Source organism: Tympanuchus pallidicinctus, unplaced genomic scaffold (genome assembly GCF_026119805.1).
Source record: "Tympanuchus pallidicinctus isolate F22 unplaced genomic scaffold, pur_lepc_1.0 scaffold49, whole genome shotgun sequence".
In the NCBI taxonomy this organism is placed as follows: domain Eukaryota; kingdom Metazoa; phylum Chordata; class Aves; order Galliformes; family Phasianidae; genus Tympanuchus; species Tympanuchus pallidicinctus.
The window spans coordinates 767,075-785,325 of NW_026294768.1; the positions used below are offsets into that span (position 1 = coordinate 767,075).

The 18,251-nt window shown below is 52.4% G+C and overlaps 1 protein-coding gene across 1 annotated transcript; it reads left to right on the forward strand.

The window, feature by feature from the left end:
* Positions 1-9,535: 9,535 nt before the first annotated feature.
* On the forward strand, positions 9,536-18,135 carry LOC128090679 (maestro heat-like repeat-containing protein family member 2B). The gene is made up of 25 exons (XM_052703145.1): positions 9,536-9,646; positions 10,186-10,278; positions 10,557-10,626; positions 10,742-10,855; positions 10,958-11,031; positions 11,364-11,483; positions 11,631-11,738; positions 11,928-12,087; positions 12,215-12,255; positions 12,432-12,573; positions 12,985-13,037; positions 13,367-13,474; positions 13,752-13,871; positions 14,043-14,165; positions 14,300-14,455; positions 14,677-14,799; positions 15,095-15,174; positions 15,578-15,713; positions 15,834-15,926; positions 16,322-16,408; positions 16,580-16,703; positions 16,906-17,015; positions 17,400-17,552; positions 17,663-17,817; positions 17,920-18,135. Exons 1-25 carry the CDS (start codon positions 9,536-9,538, stop codon positions 17,969-17,971), a joined length of 2,706 nt encoding a protein of 901 aa, XP_052559105.1. The 3' UTR covers positions 17,972-18,135.
* Positions 18,136-18,251: the final 116 nt, after the last annotated feature.

The window sequence follows — 18,251 nt, forward strand, 5'->3', positions numbered from 1 at the left end:
GATCTACGTCATATCATTGGCTGAATTATATCCCTCTCCATCTCACCTCCCAGCTGTTGTCTAACAAGGACAAATACAGCCCAGGGTGAGGAGCAAGACAGATTGATTGCTGTGTTCCCACCTAGAAAAGTGATGCATGGTGCCTACATTCCACTCGTTGTGGGACTCCCAAAGCTCTTAACAAAGCTATGCCTGGAAACAGTGTTGTGTACTGGAAACTACTTACAGTGAAAATTCAAATCATCATACTTCCAATGAAACAATCTTGGTTTTCCTCACTTTTGCTGTTATTACCATGGGAAGTCCTCTCCAGACCTGGGAGAACTGTACGTCACAGAGATGTTTGTGTCCACAGCAGTCTTTTATTGTAGCATAATCAGAAACATTTTTCTGAAAATTCATCCATTCCTTTTATTTACTTCTCCTCTGTCATCATAATCCTTTATTTACGATCTTTTTGTTTTCCATTGATGTGCCCAGCACAGAACTGACTGTTTATGAATATGAGCAAAAAACAAACAAAAAAAAAGAAAGAAAAAGACAAAGCTGGACCCAGATTTCTTACCCACTCTGACAACTGTAGGTTTTCTCTTGACACAGTTTTGGTAACCTCCAGGATCCTGTAAGCTGTTACTCCTTTCTTCTGACCTGATGGAGGCCCCAACCCCACTATGTGGTCTGCAAGGATAACTTGTGAAGGCAGATTTACTGGCATCTTTTGCAGTAGCTGCACTGGAAGAGTTTACCCTGGGATAAACCAAAGGTTTTACAGCATTTTTGCAGTCTCCAGTCCATTTGCTGTCAGATCAAATATAGTGTGAACATAATGCTAGCTACGCAGTAAAGTAATGGAAAAATGCAGAAGGTCTATAAAGGAAAAGGTTTTCTTGTCCTGAAAACCCCTTGTTGTTTATGCAACAAAAAGAGAACATAAAACTGTAGAGAAGCTGAAAGGATAGGTGATTTCTGAGTTTCCGTTACCCCTTCCCAAAAAGACAGATGCACTGTAGCTCCTTTTTCTGTCTGTCAGAAGGGAATGTTTTTTAGTACTGCTCTTGAATTCCCTCCAATAGCTGTGGATCCACTCACACTGGAAGATTATACCTCTATATACATGCACGCATATAGATAGCATGTGGTGTTCAATATGGTAGCAGACAATACTCAAAATCATATACACCTGAGGAAGTGCACAAGGGATTTCTTCCCAGGACCTGGGCCCTGGTGCTGCTGAAGTATTCCAGGATGGCTCAGAGCAGGAACTCTGCCCATAGGCTCTTATTTGCTGAAGGATCAAAAGCTTAGTGTGAATACTTTGTTTGCTATCAACACAAGATGTTTTTGATATTGACTTTCTTCTCCCTCAACATCATTTTATTTAGTAGTTGCAGTCTCCCTTGCTTTAGTATAAGCAATCACAACAAATGAGTCATGAGTCTCTACATGAATATATTTATCATTCCTGGTCTTGAATAGTTAAAAATAGATGGGCATCTTTTATATTCCAGAGGCATTAAGCAGGTAGATGATGACTGAATGCAGCTGGGAATTCATCTTACCTAGTTCAAGCAAGATGCATTATTCATGTGTAGTCAATGAGAAGGATGACTAGTCAAGCCTGAGAGTACATTAAAAAAAACAAATGCAGATCCATGCAGGCTCAATTGGTTGGCACTATTTTGTGGTTTTCCAGACTGTGGTTAAAATGAGTAGCTCAGACTGAAATCAGAACTCATGATCCTTCTGAGCAGCCTTGGGACTGGCAGGATGGTAACAATGGAAAAAGGAGAGTCCTTGCACAAAATAAAAACTGTAAAGAGAAAGGCATGACTGCCCATGGTTGCCTCAAGTCATTAAATTTAAATGAAGTGTAAATAAAGTTAAACCTAAAGGATTAAAGAAGGTCAAGAACTGTCAATTCAATACTGACAACAGAGCAGATGTGTTCAGGCGGTGTCAAGTTTTGAAGCTGTCTGTGAAGATCAGGAGTCATAGAAAATTCACATCAGCGGCAAAGACTTTTTATCAAAAGAAAAGAGACTCTCTTCAAAGATTCTGGCTTTCAGTTGAAATTCATTCTGAATTAGTCAGAGATTACTTGGCATCTCTGAGAAGTGTCCGTTGTCACAGAGACACAAACAGTTATGTATCTTTCAGGCCCAGGTGCAGGAGATGGTGCCTGCTTCTCTACTGGGAGGAGTTGGAGTCCAGTCAGAGGATGTGTCAGTCCTGACCACTCTCTGCCATGGTCAGTACTAACACAGCATGAGGTTCCCCTTACTTGCTTTCAGCTGCCTAAATGTGGGACATCCTAGGTTCAATTTGATCACACTTGAGCCAATGTGTTGTCCTTGTGTTTCACTGTGGATACCTACTCACATGTGGCACTTGTGTATAGATATCCACGTATAAGTTCTACAGTCCATGAGTTGTATATCACTCAAGGTGAGCTTCAGCTGCCTGTACCAAAGTGCCTAATTTCGGCTGAAGTGATGCAGGATATCCTGATTGGATAATAATAAATAAACACAGTGCAGTTTCAGACTCTGCCCAGGGAGTTAATGACAAAATAAAGTCTTTCAGCCTGGCTCTCACCAACATTAAAAGCATTTTACAGTTGTGATGTCAGTCTCAAGAAGCCAAACTTGTGCCAAGCTTAAGAATTAGAAATAAAAAGTGTGTACTTCTGCACATCTGGATGAAGTCCAAAAGGTCTCTGAATACCAAGTACATTTCAAACGTGTTAGGAGAGCTTTACATGGCTAGAATATTGGAAAGGCTCCTTGGAGCAAATGTCTGTGAGGTACAGCAGTTTCAGAGCTAAACACTCTAGCCCCAAAGCCAGAACCACATCACACAGTTCTTACCAAGTCCCATTCTGGCATTTATCTGCTTTCCATCATTACAAGATATCCCTGGGTTCAAGCACTAGAGAGACAGATTCAGACATGTTTTTAGGGACACACAGTGGGGACAAAACACGACTGGTAATGGAGTTTCTTTTTCCAGATTTGTGTAGTGTTGCCTGAAAATTAAAGCAGTACCAAGGAATTTTCCAGACTTTGAGCCCTTTATACCGCTACTGGCAGATTGTAAGATGGGTCCTGGGTATGGCTCTAGTCTGTGATGACCTCAGGCACTGTTTGGAAGCTAGCGTGAATCAAAGCCATCTACAGCAGCTGGCAGTTTAGACAGTGCCATCTCATTTTGGAGCATCCTCCAAAGGCTGTTACCACTGGTTTGGTGTATAAACATGGACAAGGAGTGTGTGTACAAGTGGGAAGGAAGTCCTATGCGACATATCGGAAGTCTCCCTCTCTTCTATGCTTCTGCTTGATGTCAATACTTCATAAAAGCAGCCTGTATCAAATCAAAAATAAGACTCCTCTCTTAGAATATCAGACAGAATATTGAGGATGTGATAGAAATACATACTCCCACGCTTTTCCTGATTATACATTAAGGTCACATGCTGGTCTTCAAACTGGATGAACAAATTAGCAGCGCTACCTTGTAAGTGCATCCCAGACTCAATGTTACACAATGGAAAATGTGATGTTATAGCATATTATAAACAAGAATAATTCTATTAATATTTTTATGAACTACTTTTGTAACACTGAGACTAATTTAGTAAATAAGGAGAAGCCTTTCAAATATCATGGAGGATTAGAATGCAAAATCTGTATCTTCTCACTGATTTAACTCTCTGCTATATTATGGGAAATGAGTAGAGTAAGAAACATCATAATAAAAAAGAAAATTAAAAAGTAGCCTTCTTTCAGCGTGTTTGAGACAGAAACAGAGCCAGCTTCTCAGGAACGTTTCTAGTGAGCTGTGTTCAAGTGACAGTGATTTACATTTGTAGCACCCACATCTTACAACTCCAAAAATAATCATAAATTTAAAACTGAGCTAAAGTAGGCCTGTCATCTTCTGAAACGCCATCACTTTTTTCAGTATTACTAACTTCTCTGCTCAGATGCAAGAACAGTTAGTTGCATATGTGGACTGAAATACAAACAGCATGCATGCTCAGAAATGTCAAGCACTCTTTTAATTACATTTCTGCAACTTTCAGGCTAAGTTCCTTAGTATTTCTCTGCACAATGCAAAGAACCACTGCTTTAGAACTACGGAGTGAAAGTGGTTTTAAAACAGTAATAACTTGTTTAGACGCTACATCCTTCCAGAGAAATACATCAAAAGGTCTGAATTAAAAAAAAAAAAAAAAAAAAAAAGATTTAATGAAAAGGGTATTCTCTGGTAAATTATTTGAAAATCGTATATATTATTTTGCATGATGTCTCTTGAGCTTCTATCTTGCTTTAATGCTAAAACTTCCATAAGCAGTAATGGGAAGAGTAAGTTGGACTATGCAGTGCACAGACACCCTTCCTGTTAGTTGGTTCTCCAGCTCCGTTAGCCTGCTGCAGTGCTCAGGCTAATAGATCCTGCTGAGAGAGGGAGAATTATTGCTGGTGTATCATAGATATAATGCATTTAGTCTGTTCTTGGAGGTGATTTGGTACATCCATGCAGAGCCATATAATGCTTAATTTATTGGTGGTAGAGATGTGTCTCAAATATATGTAAGTATTGACACATTTGTATGAGTTTAAAGACACAGCCTGGCAGGAGATTGAGCACATGTATTCTTGGTATGTGAGCCAGAAAATATCTTCTAACATTTCTTTCAAAATGGGCTTTGTAAACTCGATGTTCATATGACCACGAAGCTCTACTGGACTCCACACTGAGTCCATAATGAATTTTGCATCCAGTCATGTCATCCCTGTTGATACTCTCTCTCATTTCATGATAATGCAGTAACATGTAACTGTTTCTAATGAGAACTCATTTGCTAGCATTCATAAACAACCTTAACAGTGAGTTTCTTCATAAAGTGGCTTCAAAGGATGGTTAATCAAGAGACACTGACAAATGAAGACTTGCATGTGTTAAGCACTGAGCAGGTTTGAGAGAAAAACCAAAATCTTATAAATTCTCAGGGTAGAGGTTTATTTCTCCTCCTGTCCCATGCAAATAAGTCACTGCACCCATAGATTGCCTGAGCACAGCCCAAAAACAGCAAACAAAAATGCTAATGCACTGAGGAGCTAAAGTCTGCTTTTCAGTGCAGCTGCTGCACAGCAGCTGAGGGTATCAATCCTGGCTTTAGTGCGGTGGCTGTAGCATCAGTGTAAGTGTTCAAGTGTTCCTCTTCAAAGCCCTTCAGAGGGAAGGGAGTCCCCAGGAATCTGCATTTTCCTCCTGCAAATCTAAAAGCATCACCTTTTTAGTAACATAGAGTCATAGAGTGGCCTGGGTTGCAAAGGACCTCAAAAATCATCCAGTTTCAACCCTTCAACCACAGCAGGGTCACCAACCATTAGACCAGGCTGCCCAGAGCCACATTCAGCCTGGCCTTGAATGCCTCCAGGGATGGGGCATCCACAACCTCCTTGGGCAACCTGTTCCAGTGCATCACCACCCTCTGAGTGAAAAACTTCCTCCTAATATCTAACCTGAACCTCCCCTATCAGTTTAAAACCATTCTCCCTTGTCCTATCACTATCCACCCTCATAAACAGCTGTTCCCCTTCTGTTTATGTGCTCCCTTCAAGTATTTAAAGACCACAATAAGGTCTCCCAGAGCCTTTTCTTCTCCAAGCTAAACAAGTCCAGTTCCCTCAACCTTACTCCACTGTAGATGTGCACCAGCCTTCTGATCATTTTAGTGGCCTTCCTCTGGACCCAATACAAGAGCTCTGCACCTTTCTTGTGCTGGGGGCCCCAAGACTGGATGCAGAACTGCAGATGGGGCCTCAAAAGCGCTGAGTAGAGGAGGACTACCATCCCTCTTTCCTTGCTGGCCTCCCCTTTTTTAATGCAGCCCAGGGTGTAGTTGGCCTTTCTGGTCACAAGTGCACGCTGCTGGCTCATGTCCAGCTTCTCATCTACCAGGACTCCCAAAATATTCACAAACATTTATGTGATCCCCCCTCAGCCCTCCTTTCCCCAGGATGAACAGACTCTGGTCCCACCATGTCTCGTGTGTGGTTGCAATGACATCACCCCCCTGTAAGCACGCACAGATCTCTAGTTCTGCCTGTTTATTCCCCACGCAGCGTGCATTGCTGTACAGGCACTGTAGGGAAGCAGAGGGTGCAGGAATCTCTAGAGGGATGCAGGAAGGTTTAAGCCAGGCTCTTGGCAATGTTGTCTTCCATGAGTCCTCACAAGATCCCACTGGACAAGTGGAGGTTTCTCTCCACAGTTTACTTAGAAGACATCATTCCCAGTCCCTTCTCTGTTGCAAGTGACTCACGGAATCAAAGTCTATAACCACAGGGCAGTCATAAAGCAGGCATGTTCACTCAGCGCTGCACATCTATGCTGGATGAAGGGGGGTACTGCCTCCTATCCTGCTTACCAGAGGTCAAGAAAGGCACATGCTTAAAAAGCAAGCTGCTCACATATGCATTGGATATCCAAGAAAAGATTGTTTTATTACAGTGAGTCCTCAGAATGATTGACATTTTTCACTGCCCCTAGTCTCAGTTCTTCTACCCATGCGTGGCATTTCTCCCTGGTCATCTGGTGGTCTTTCTGATGAAGGCCGTTGTCTTCCATGCTGTGTACTCTTTGGCCTGAGTGGAGTTGGAGGATGCTTGCCTGGCTCTGGCTGGTCCTCTTATCAGGATCAACTCCATCCACCAATCCACTGCGTCTTTGTTAATTTGTGGTTTACTGTCCCAGCCTGCTGTCTTCCATTCCAGAGATGGGATAGCTAACGGTGTTATTTGGAGAAACAAGAGACTCGCTGTCCGCACTAACTCTCTAGGTCTGTATAAAAGCATCTGTTATCGGCAGCGAAAACCTGGCTTAGAAAGGTCAGATCTGCAGCTGCCAGTTCAGCACTCATGAAGGCATATAAATTTTAGCCTAATTTTTTCCTCATTTAAAAAGGAACTCCATGCTCTTCCTCCATCAAATGTGTTTTAACACTCTGGTAATCAATCCAGCCAACTTGCCCCCAGTAAAACTTTGCCCCCAATTGCTCAGTTGCATTCCATCTCATGCCCGCACACCAGCCTCCCATGACCCTACTAGAATGACAACAACCAGAAGGTGGAGTTCTTGTTTGATCAGATGCGGTGGAATCTCCTTAACATCTCTGACACGTGGCCCAGTAGACAGCAGAGCTCTGTGGAGAGGTTGTCGGGCAGCAGATGGGGGCCTCAGTGCCTCCCGGCATGGAGCCCCCAGTCACTAAGACAACGCCGGGCAACGGTGCCCAGCAGCTGCTCCCTGGCAGGGGCTCTCCGTCACCCGCTGAGGTCATTCCCTGCGTCAGCATGGAACCGCAACCCCAGAGCCGATTGCATCACACAAACGTGCTGTGTTTGAGGGCCTGCAGGGTTGCCCTGGGGACCTGCCTGCTCCCCAGCCCGGGGCGTGTCATTCATTCTCTGTGAGGTGACACTGCAGTGTGGTGTCACAGTGGCCGCCTCATCCACCCTTGTGGAGCGGTGGGAGCGGTGGCTCAGTCCGCTTGTGGGACCCGCAGGAAGTGGAACCAGAGAGAGCTTTGCGTCTACCTGGAGGCATCCTGCTATCATGGAGAGGCTGAGAGCCCTTCGAGGTGAGTCCCTCCACCTCTCTGGACACCACGACGCTGCCCGGGCACACGTGTGCCGCCAGTGTCTGTTTAGGACGTGCCAGCAGCGCTGTCCTTGCTCTGCCGAGTGCAGCTGCTCACCGTGGTTTCCCCAGCACCCCAGCAAGGGGAAAGCTCCCTCCCCTGCCCCCGCCAACCACACGCAGCCTCGCGCTGTGGGGCTGGAGGAGCGTTTTCCCCCCACAGCTGGCCGGGTGCTCGGCCCTGGCTCCAAGCAACACCTGCAGCAGCTGCTCTGCTCTTTCCTTCCAGGTCTCTTTGCTTGTGTGGGCTGCGTGCCCAGGCGTACGCGTCGCAGGGAGAGAAGCAGGGTGTCAAGCCCTGTCCCTACCTGCGCCGCGACCTTACTGCTTCGGCGCCTGCAAGATCAGGAGGTGAGTTGGGCACATCCAGCCACCAACCCTTGCCCTCCTGGCCCCTCCAGGGCCACGGTGCCGTGGGTGCCAGGCCCGGCAGCACATCCACCGAGCGATGGGTGGCAGCGGGCAAAGCGAGCGTGACTGATCCTTGTCCCCAGGGTGACCGAGCGCAGGCGTACTGTGAGCTGGAGAGCGCCCTGTGCCAAGACAGCAGCCGCCCGCCGTGCGGAGTGGTGAACCGGCTGCTGGCAGAGGTGTCCCGGGACCTGACGGCAGCCCAGGTGAGGGCTCACTGCCAAGGGCAAAGGGAACCGCCTGCCCACGCTGGTGTTCTGCTGGCGGATGGTGGTGGCTTTGCTCTTCCAAGGGCCTCAGGCAGTCTCCTGGGCCGCGTGTCACCAGTGACTCTCTTCCAGGGCGTGACCAGCAATGTCAAGACAGCTGCCAGCAATGTCCTGGTGGCTCTGGCTCGGACGCACTTCACCTTGGTGATGGCTGAGCTCCAGAGCCACCTGAAGGCCGCGGGGGACATGTGCAAGGAGTCGGTGCTCATCACCCTGAGCAAACTCTTCAGCACCTATGGTAGAGTACCCTCAACCTCCTGACACCTATAACAGCCGGGAAGGGGGTCTCTGCCCTCCGCGTGTGATCTGCATTGAGCTGGGGGATGCAGGGCTGCAGCCCCTCCTCCCTCGCTGCCAGGACTCTGACTGTGGCCCTCTCCTTCCTCTCTGCAGCTCCGCAGTGCATCCCCTTTGTGTGGCTGATGCTGGCAGGCCTGCGCAGTGTGGTGGGCCAGGTGAAGAGTGGCCAGATCCTGCGCATCGCTTGTGCTGGTGAGTGCCGGCCCCAGAGCAGCCCTGCTGCAGACTCTCACAGACTCCGTTTTCTCTCACTCTCTTAAAAAAAAACTAAAAAATAGTTATTGATTTTTTTTAAAATTATTTTGTTTTTTCAGTTTTGAAACAGTGGCTGGATGGAGTCAAGAATTACTTGTCCTCAGGAATGCAATGCCCCTGGACTGCCATGGAGAAAGAGCAGACCTATGAAAACCTTCACGAGCTGCTCTTCTCTGTGGTGTGGAACTGGCAAGACTGCCAGGAGGAACAGGTGAGCACTGCTGCATCCCCAGCCCAGGATGGCAGCAGGGGCACCCATGTCGGCAGCTCTGTCTGTGCCCAGTGGGCTGAGAGCTGAGGGGTAATGAGAGGGAGTGGGCTGGCTCTGCAAAGGGCCCTGAAGTGGCTCTGTGCCAGGGAGCAGCTGCATGTCACAGCACTGTGGCAGGAAGAGCTGGGGATGAGGGTATGGGGAAAAGCTGCCTGCCCTCCAGAGCGAGCCCACCTCCTGCTGGGCTTGGGGGTGTGGGGAAGGGGAAGGGGAAGGGGAAGGGAAAGCCCTCTGTGTAGCAAGGGCAGACCTTCAGTCTTTGATGCCGGGCCTCTGCCATCCTCTCCAGGACAAACAGGCCGTCCTTGGGGCTGTGGCTGCCATGTTGGAGGTTCTCCTGCAAGAGGAGCAGCAGCAAGAGCAGGTCTGGGAGCAGCTCCTCTGGCTCGTTCACCCGTGTCAGGAGATCCAAGACACCTGCAGGGTGGCCAAGGTGAGAGACATTGCACAGGGCTCAGGGTAGACGTGGGGCCCGTGCAAATGCCACGAGGGGTCAGGGGCATGCAGGGAGGAGGTGGGGAGCCCTTGGAGAAAGAAGGAATGGGTGTTCAAGGGAGGTCTGAGGCTTCCTGAGCTCTTCAGTCAGAGAAGGAACAACCCAGACTGGAGCCAGGAGGGAACCAAGAATCACTGGGGCTCATCTCCTGGGGATGGGAGACTTCATCACCACCACCTGGGTGGTGGGGCTCTGAGTGCCTGAGGAGCTCTATGCTAACAATTGGGGGGACCACAGCCAGTTGCATCTGATGGGGGAGAAGTGGGCTGCTGGGTGGGAAATGCCTGCAGATGATGCCCAAACACGGCTCGACTGAGAGCAGAGAGACTCTCTTGGTGCCGCTGGGAGATGGGGGATAAACAAGAACACCTGTGCAGGAGCTTCTCCCTGCAGAGAAACAATTGGGAAACAGTTTCTCCACTCCCGAGTGGCTAGATGTGGCTTCATCCCTTTCTTCCTCTCCTGCTCTCTTGCAGAGCCTGACTATCTTCCTGGAGGCCTTAGGGGGCATTCAGTCTGTAATCGCAGGGGACAAGTTTCTGGACGTCACCAGTGCCGTGTTTTACCAGGTAAGGGGAGCCTATCCTTGCACCCACAGCAGTTTCCCTTGTGGCTAAGTTGACTGCAAAGCTCCGAGCCCCTGAATAAGGCGGCTCAGCCTTAGCTCCTGCATGCTCAAGGCTGTTCCAGAGCCGTGCATGTACTCCCGGGGATGCCGTGGGGTGGGCTGGGTTTTGTCTGCCTGTCCTCTTCCCGAGAGTGCCCAGGGAGACGAGAGCGGGCAGCACAGTGTCTTTTCCGTCCTCAGTGCTGATGTGATTGTATCAAATGGACCTTGTTCCCACAGCTCTATGACGACAGCAAGCAGCACAGCGAGGCTGGTCGTGCACAGCTGACCCACTGCATCATGCTGCAGGGTAAGGAGAGGAGCCTTGGCCATGCTTGGCGCTGCCCTGGCCAAAACCTCTCTCACAAACCTCAGGCATGGGCGTGAGGTTCTTGCTAACATAGCGTGGGATTTCCTCCCTGCAGCCCGGATCTGCCCAGAGGAAACCATCCTGTTTCTGCAGTCGCAGCTGGGCGATGACTGGGAGCCTGGATGCGTGGCAGCCCTGGGTCTGCTGGGTGCTCTGGCTCGCTCTGATGGTCAGTACCACGGGTTGGTCAGTACCACGCCTTGGCACTGCCAGGGCTCCCTTCTGCCATCTGCGCTGTGGCTCCGCTCATGCTTCTGTGCATCTCTTGCAGAGCCCATGATGACGGAGATGCTGCCCCAGGTCGTCGAGGCTGTGCAGCGTCTGTGCAGCGACCCCAGCATCCGGGTGAGCTGGTTTGGGAAAGGAAAGCGCTGTCGGGGTGGTGATGCTGCTGCCAGCACGGGCACGGCTGGGGTGACTAGAGAGGTGCTGGGGCATTGGCCACACGGTCATGATGGCTCCTGTGGGGAGAGCAGGCAGAGTGGAGCGGGCAGGTCCCTGTGCTGTGCATGGAAAGCGCACAGCCTGGTGCTAAGGCCTGGCCCTCACCTCAGTAGCTAAAGCCTCTCCACTGCTCTTGCTGCCTCTGCTCATGCCCAAAGGGCTGCCCTGATGAGCAGCTGGCTTCCCTTTGCCTTCTGACCAGGAAAATCACACCCATAATTGACCCCTTGCAGGTGAGGACGGCTATTCTGTATTTCATCAAGGATCTGCTCAGTTCGAACACCCGGAGCTGCTCAGCCTGGGATGTGGTGGGGCACATCTTCAGGGAGTTCAGCCGCGCCACGGGAAGAAGGGTAAGGGCAGTGGGCAGCATCTTCCTTTGGAAGACCCGTGCTGCTCAGAGGCTGCTATACAGAAGCACCACTGGGGCCGCACCTGAGCCTCCCGAGAGGCTCCTGAGAGCTGAGCATAACCAGTGTTTCAACACCACTGTCGTGCAGGCAGCCGGAGACCTTTCTGCCCGGGAAGCCCAGGAAGAAGGAGCTCTCCAGGAGCTGTGCATGGACATCCTGGGATCACTGGACGTCTCTGTGAGAGGGATGTCCAAAGTAAGTCACGCTCTGCCCTGCTGCTGCTCCCTGCCCTTGCTCCCCGTGTTCCTCGTCCCATTCCAAGACCCCAGGTCTCTCCTCCAACGTGCTCTGAAGCACACAGGACTCGGGGAAATTCACAGAGTCCTCTTCATCTCCGAGCAGAGGCAGGAATGCTGACCTGCTCCACTGCCTCGTTCCCTACAGCTCCTGTGGCCGCGGCTGCTGTTGTTTGTGGTGCCAGCGCAGTACACAGGCATGCTGATCCCAGTCTCCCGCTGTGTCTGTGCCCTGGCTGAGAGAGAGGAGCTGACAGGACGGCCGATAGAACACCTGGATCCCCATTTTGTCAGCTCCATGTTTCAGGGTAGGAGCAAAAACTCCCCCAGTGAGCTCTGCTGACCTGTGGTAGCACCCAGAAGGGACAGCGGAGGTGTGCATGGCTGGGCACGCAGTGTCTTGGAGTCTTACTCAGCACTTTTTTCTCTTTGCAGGCCCACTGCTGACGCCCCAGACACTGCTGGCACGACTGCTGGTGAGTAGATGCTCCAGAGGCCGGTGCTACGAGCAGCCAGGAGGAAACAGCGTGGCCATGGGCAGAGCTGTTGGCTGCTCCTTGCCTGCCAGAGCAGAGCCGAGCTGCTTCCATCCTGGGGGGAAGCCGTTGCTCTTGCTGCAGAAGTGACCCTGCTTTTTCTTGCTCTCGCTCAGGTGGTGGCAGGCAGCCCTGTTGCAGGCAGCAGACTCCAAGCTGCTGCCTTACTGCTGATGAAAAATCTCCACAGCAGGTTCCACAGGGCTGTGGGGGCCATGTGGGCTACTGAGATCCCCCTGCTGCTGCAGTGTCTTGAAGGTAAAGCACTGGAGGGGAAGAAGAGGCAAAGGCAGGGAAGGGAAGGGGGGGAGTGAAAATGCAGCTCTGTAGCATGGCAGAGGGGAAGCACTGCCTGCAGCCCAGTTCTTGCTCTGCTGCTCTTCCCATTCCTGGGAGTCAGCCCTGAGGCCCAGGGACCCATCCCACCAGAGATCTGCCCGTTCCAGGACATGGATGGGCCCTTCATATCCCCTCAGACAGCAGCCTTGGAGCACACTTAGTTCCCTGTTCCAGTGGAGGCAGTGCTTGTGGGGAGGGACAGGTCACTGTGGAGGGGGTGCAGGTCCCAGCTTGGCTGTGTCAAGTGCCCAGGCCAAGCCAGGTTTGCAGCAGCTCTTCTTCTGTGTCTTGATCCCAAGTAAGGGTCTTTGTCTTCCTATTGCTGTGCAGGGAAAGATGAGAGCTTCCCGGACACTGCCGAGTTTGAGCGCCGTCTGCTAAAGGTACAGCACTGCCGGGAGGCGCGGTGCAGAGAAGTGCTTGCCTGCCCCAAGCAGCCCCGCTCCCACGTGAGCCACTGTGGGGCAGGAGCAGCCTCTCAAGCGCTGCTGCGGAGCGGCCGCACGCCTTTGTGGCGCTGCCTCTTCCGCTCTGTCCCAAGCCCAGGGGGGTCTTAGGAGAAGAGGGCAGGCAGCTTTAATGGAGGGAACGCTGGGGGAGCTGGGAGAGGCACTGTTCTTCCAGGCACCTCTCCCCAGAGGGCTGCGGTGACTTGGGAGTGAGGGAAGAGGCAAAGGGCAAGGGAACATTGTCTTCTCCTGTTCTCCAACAGTTCCTGAAGGCGTCGCTGGACACCATAGAGGAGAAGGCATGGATCGAGGCCCTGAGCTGTGAGCTGAGCCAGCGGCTGAGCAGCTCTGCCAGCAGCTCTGCAGAAAAGGTGAGTTCCCCCCGGCTCTACCCAGCGGTGCAGCTGCAGGTGTCCAGCTGGGGCTGGGGCTGCGGCTGGTGCTCTGCCCACGCGGGATGCTGATGCTGCTTCTCCAGTCTATGCCTCCCAGAGGGCCTTTCCCTGCAATCTGCCCGGGAATGGCTAAAGCTGGGCCCTGCAGCTGCTCTCAGCAACCGCCAGGGAGCTTGGCTCCTTCCCACCTGGCCCTCCCCCAGCACGTTAAGCTGCTGCCACATCTCAGCTTCTTCCTTCCCTTCCCGTGCAGTCGTTCCTGTACAAGGCTCTGGGCACAGTGCTGGGATCCTGTCAGGGAGTCCTCCACGTGCAGGAGAAGCTGCTGCAGCACCTGGAGGAGGCAAATGCAGAGGAGCCACGTGAGGCCCAGGTGAGCTCTCCTCTCCTCCAGCTCCTGCGAGCATCCCTGCTCTGGCCGTGGGGCAGAGGGTTTCTCCTGGCCCTGCTCCAGGCCTTTCAACCTCCGCACTGCTGCCATTTTGCTCAGGAGAGGACCTGTAGATTCAGGCCTGTGCCAACGGCCCCTTGTTCTTTTGTGCAGGGAATCGTCTCTCTTCTCAGCCATGCTGCTGAGAACAACTTCCACACAGTCCTGGCCACGCTCACCATGTTTGCGTCCAGGCTGTGCAAAGGCCGCAATGCCAGGATTTCCAGGCGCAAGAAGGTAAAGCGTTACGGGTTTCCATCTTGGCATTCTTCTGCCTTGTTTTCCCTGCAGCTCCTGCCTTGGGAGCCCAGGTGCATCGCGGGGCACTGGGGGCCGTTAGCGAGTGTCTCAAGGCATTTCTTCCCACACAGATGGAGCTGGACAGCACGAGAGCTCATGCCACACGCAGCGCTCTCATGCTGGCCCACGGCAGCGTGGCACTGCGTGCCTCTAAGGAACAGCTGCTCGCCCACCTGGAGGGAGACATCGTGGGCAACGTCCTGATGCTCTACAGCTGCAGCTGCCGGGTGAGAGCTCAAAGCGTGCCAGGGTGTCTGAGCGCCCAGCTGCAGCCTCTCCACATGGGGGGATGCTGAGATGGGCCTTTCCTTTCCAAAGGTCCCTCGGGGAAGGGTTTGTGCCCAGATAAAGATCCAAGCCCTTCCCTTAGTGTTGTCTCCCCGTGTGTCCCTTGCAGCCCTTGTCCCTTCCCGCAGTTCAAAGAATGTTCTTCTCTCTTGCTCCTCAGGACTTGCAGAACAACCTCGCGCTGGTGCAGAGCATCACCGACTGCAGCTCTGCCTTCCAAGCTGTGGGTGGTTCTGCAAGCTTTAACCCCTCCTTGAAGAGCAAGCTGCTGGAAATCCTGATGGTGAGTGCCTGGAGACAGGGCTGTCTGCAGAGGAGCTCTGGGCTGCGCCACAAGGCTCGCTTCCCTGGGGGCATGCAGGTGTCCAGCAGCCACACGTCTCCAGCTGGTGGGGACCTTGGGTGCTGGCAGGCAGCGGCTGGGCAGCGGGCTGGGTGCACCAGCTGCTGCATCCTGCAGCGCTTCCATGGGAAAGTGATGGGGCTGGTGTGTGGCAGCTGTGCCTGTCTTGGGGCCGGGTGGAACAGCTCTTGTGTGCCCCTTGCCCACTTTGACTCTGTCTCTCTGGGACTTGCAGGACCTGATGAAGAAGTATTACTCGGGCATGCCTGTCTCCCCACTGCCTCTCAAGGTGGTTCTGGCCCTGGAGCAGCTGAGGTAAGGGCTGAGGTTGCAAGTCAGGATGGTGATCCCCGTTTTGGGTAGCTCCTGAGGGCCCGGAGGGGTCGGGGGGGAGGAGCCACATCTACAGGAGAGACGACTGGGCTGTTGTGCGCAGCAAAGCTGAGGTTCTGGGCAGGGAGAAAGGCCCTGGTGCTCTTGTCCCCTGGCAGGGAAGAGAAGGGAGAGCTGGGGTCTCCTTCCCTCCAGAGCGGGAGGTGGTTCACTGCTGCCGGGGAGGAGGTGGGCGCTGCTGGAGCTGAAGGCAGTGCTCAGCAACATGAGCTGGGTGGGGGTATTGGCTTTGTAGCTGTCAATTAGGAGAAACTCAGATGTTGTCTGAACCACTCTGGAGAGGTAAAGAGCCTTTCTGATTTCTCTCCTGTTTTCCTCCTCTCAGCAAGCTGAAGCCCTCTTTCGAAAGCAAAGACATGCGTGAGATGTTGGTCCTGTGCTGCAAGAACATCGTGACACACCCTTCAGCAGAGACGATGCTGAAGATCAGGAAGTCACAGCAAGCAGCACAGTACCTGCAGGTAACCTGCCGTAACTTTCCCGGCCACCTCTCGGTCGGAACCCTACATACCTCAGCACACACAGCCTCTGCTCTGGCAGCAGCCGTGATGCTACACGTCACTCCCGTCTTCTGCTTTCAGCTTCAGCAAACAGCACTGAAAGCTCTGGGCCGGCTCATGGTGGTCCTGCTGGAGACAGAGCCCAGCGGCGGCTTCTTTCAGAACATAGTCCATGTGAGTACTCGTGGAGCAAGGGAGAAAGCATGGTGCCTGTCAATAGCGGGGGCAGAGATCTGGGGACTGAGAGGAGGATCAGAGGGGGAGAAATCTCCTGCTGACGTGCCAGCTCACTGCGAGCTGAAATGGGCAGAGAAATGGGCCCTGCAGGGGGAAAGCAGGAGCCAGCCCCTGGAGGCCACAGCCGAGGAAAAGCTCCTGGGTTAGGAGGCAGGAGTGACTGCAGAGAGCGGGGCGGCAGTGCCGGTGCTCAGTGAGGCAGGAGGCCACATGGAGCAACAGGGCAGGCCCTAAGGGAAAGTGCTGGGAAAGGAGGGACAGGGAGAGGGGTGGCAGGAAGGGAAAGAAAAGACATCCTCAGTGAGACAGATGCTCTACCCCAGGTCCTGCAGAAATGCATGGTATCGAGCAACGTGTGGGAGCGCGAGAGGGCCCTGCAGACCTGCTCCCAGCTGCTGTCTGTTTGTGAAGAGCTTCAAGTGAGTAAAGAGCCCCACCGCATGCCCCCTGCTCCCTCCCCAGCGCCCCTGAGCTTGAAGGCGAGCTCTGCCCAGCTGTGCATGCTGTGTCACGGTGGGAAGGCACAGATGGGAGAAGCTGGGGAGAGCTGGGGCCATCTACAGCTCTGTTCCTGCCTCTCACCCCTGCAGAGAGGAGATGCCTGTGAGCACTTTGGCTCCTTGGTGGGATTGCTGGCGCCTCTGACTTGTGACCCCATGCCCGCATCCCGCCAGCTGGCCGTCACCTGTCTGAGCTCCCTTCTGCGAATCCAAGGTGAGTGGAGCAGGCGTGCTCCAGCCCTCTGCCCTCCTCCGTAGCACTACCAGAGCCCCACGGGCTGGGCCCTCTTGACAGGAGGGAGAGGCACCGTGCACAGCTCTCTTCTTGTCCCCACCCTGTCCTCTGTCTTTCCCCCGTGGAAAGCAGTTTCATTTCCAGAAGCGTGACTTCCCTTTTCTCTCTGTGCTCTTTCCAGCCAAAGCGACCAACACAGACATCGAGACGGGTGACATCAGGGGCCTGTGCGAAGGGCTGCACGCCTGCAGCATCGCCTCTCAGCTCCAGACCACATCCAAAATGGCCATGGTAAGTGGACCCAAGAAGAGGTGGTGTGATCTCTGTGTGTAGGCTTCTGCACGACCCTGTGCAGCTCCCAGCCTCTCACACTGTTTCCAAAATGAGCTGTTACCCTGAGCCCTGTTTTCTCAGCAAGTAGCAGGAGGCTCTGAGCTACGTCTGGCCTTCGGGCACCCAGTGCAAGGCTCTGACTCCATGATGTGCGTTTGTGTGTGTGAGTGCACTTGCATGCATGTGTGACTGTGGCTGCTGGGAGGTCGGCTTTGCATGTAAGCAAACAGCATAGGTGCAGAAGCTGAGAGAAGGCTCAACCGCCTTCCGTATCAACAGCAGGGTACAGACAGCTGCAGCAGAGCAGTGATGGGATCTCTCCCGCTTCTCATTTCTCTGCAGATCGTGTGCAGGAACTTCCCCCTAGAACGCACCGTTGACTTCATGACTGCCATCAAGGAGACGATCCGGAAAGCCAACGGAGTGCGTGTGCGTGCTGCTGGGAAGTGGATGACCACCTTCCTGCAGATGCACGGGAAGGACCTCAGTTGGAACGTAAGAGACTTTCTGCCACGTGTCTTGGACTTGTTCTGGCCATTGCACATGGCTAGGCCCTGCAGAGTGCAGGATGCAGCAAGTCATTCTTTCTCCCCTTCTTCTCTCAGGTGCCTCCGATCCTCTACATCCTGCGCAGCATCACCTCGTTTGCGCAGCAGAGCACGTTCCTGCCCTTCCTGTGCCAGGCGGTGGTCATCCTCACCCGCCGTCACCCTGAGGCCGTGATGAGCAACTTCTCCCGGCCGCTTGGGCCAACGGACAGGTACTGGCACTCCCGCCTTTGCTGTTGCTGCAGAGGGATGTAGGGAGGAGGCAGCTTTTCTTTTTTGTGAATAGACTCAAGTTGCGACTCTACTTTTTCTAGTGAGACGTGGAGGAGAATAAGAGAATTTTGTCTTCAGCGATGGAGCCAATAGAAAAAAGAAGAAAGGATAAGAAAGGAAGGGAGGAGAGGAAAGGAGCAGGGAAGGAAAAAGGGAATGAAAAGGGAAATTTGAAAGGAGAAAAGGAGAAAAGGAGAGAAGAGAACGAGAAAAGAGAAGATGAGCTTAAAAATTGTACTATTTATTATAAATAAATAAATAAATAAATACATACATTCATACATAAATACATAAACAAATAGTAGTTGTTTTTTTTTTTACCAAGTCTTTATTTCAATAGCTGCTGTCTCTTCTCCATACCAGTTACAGAATC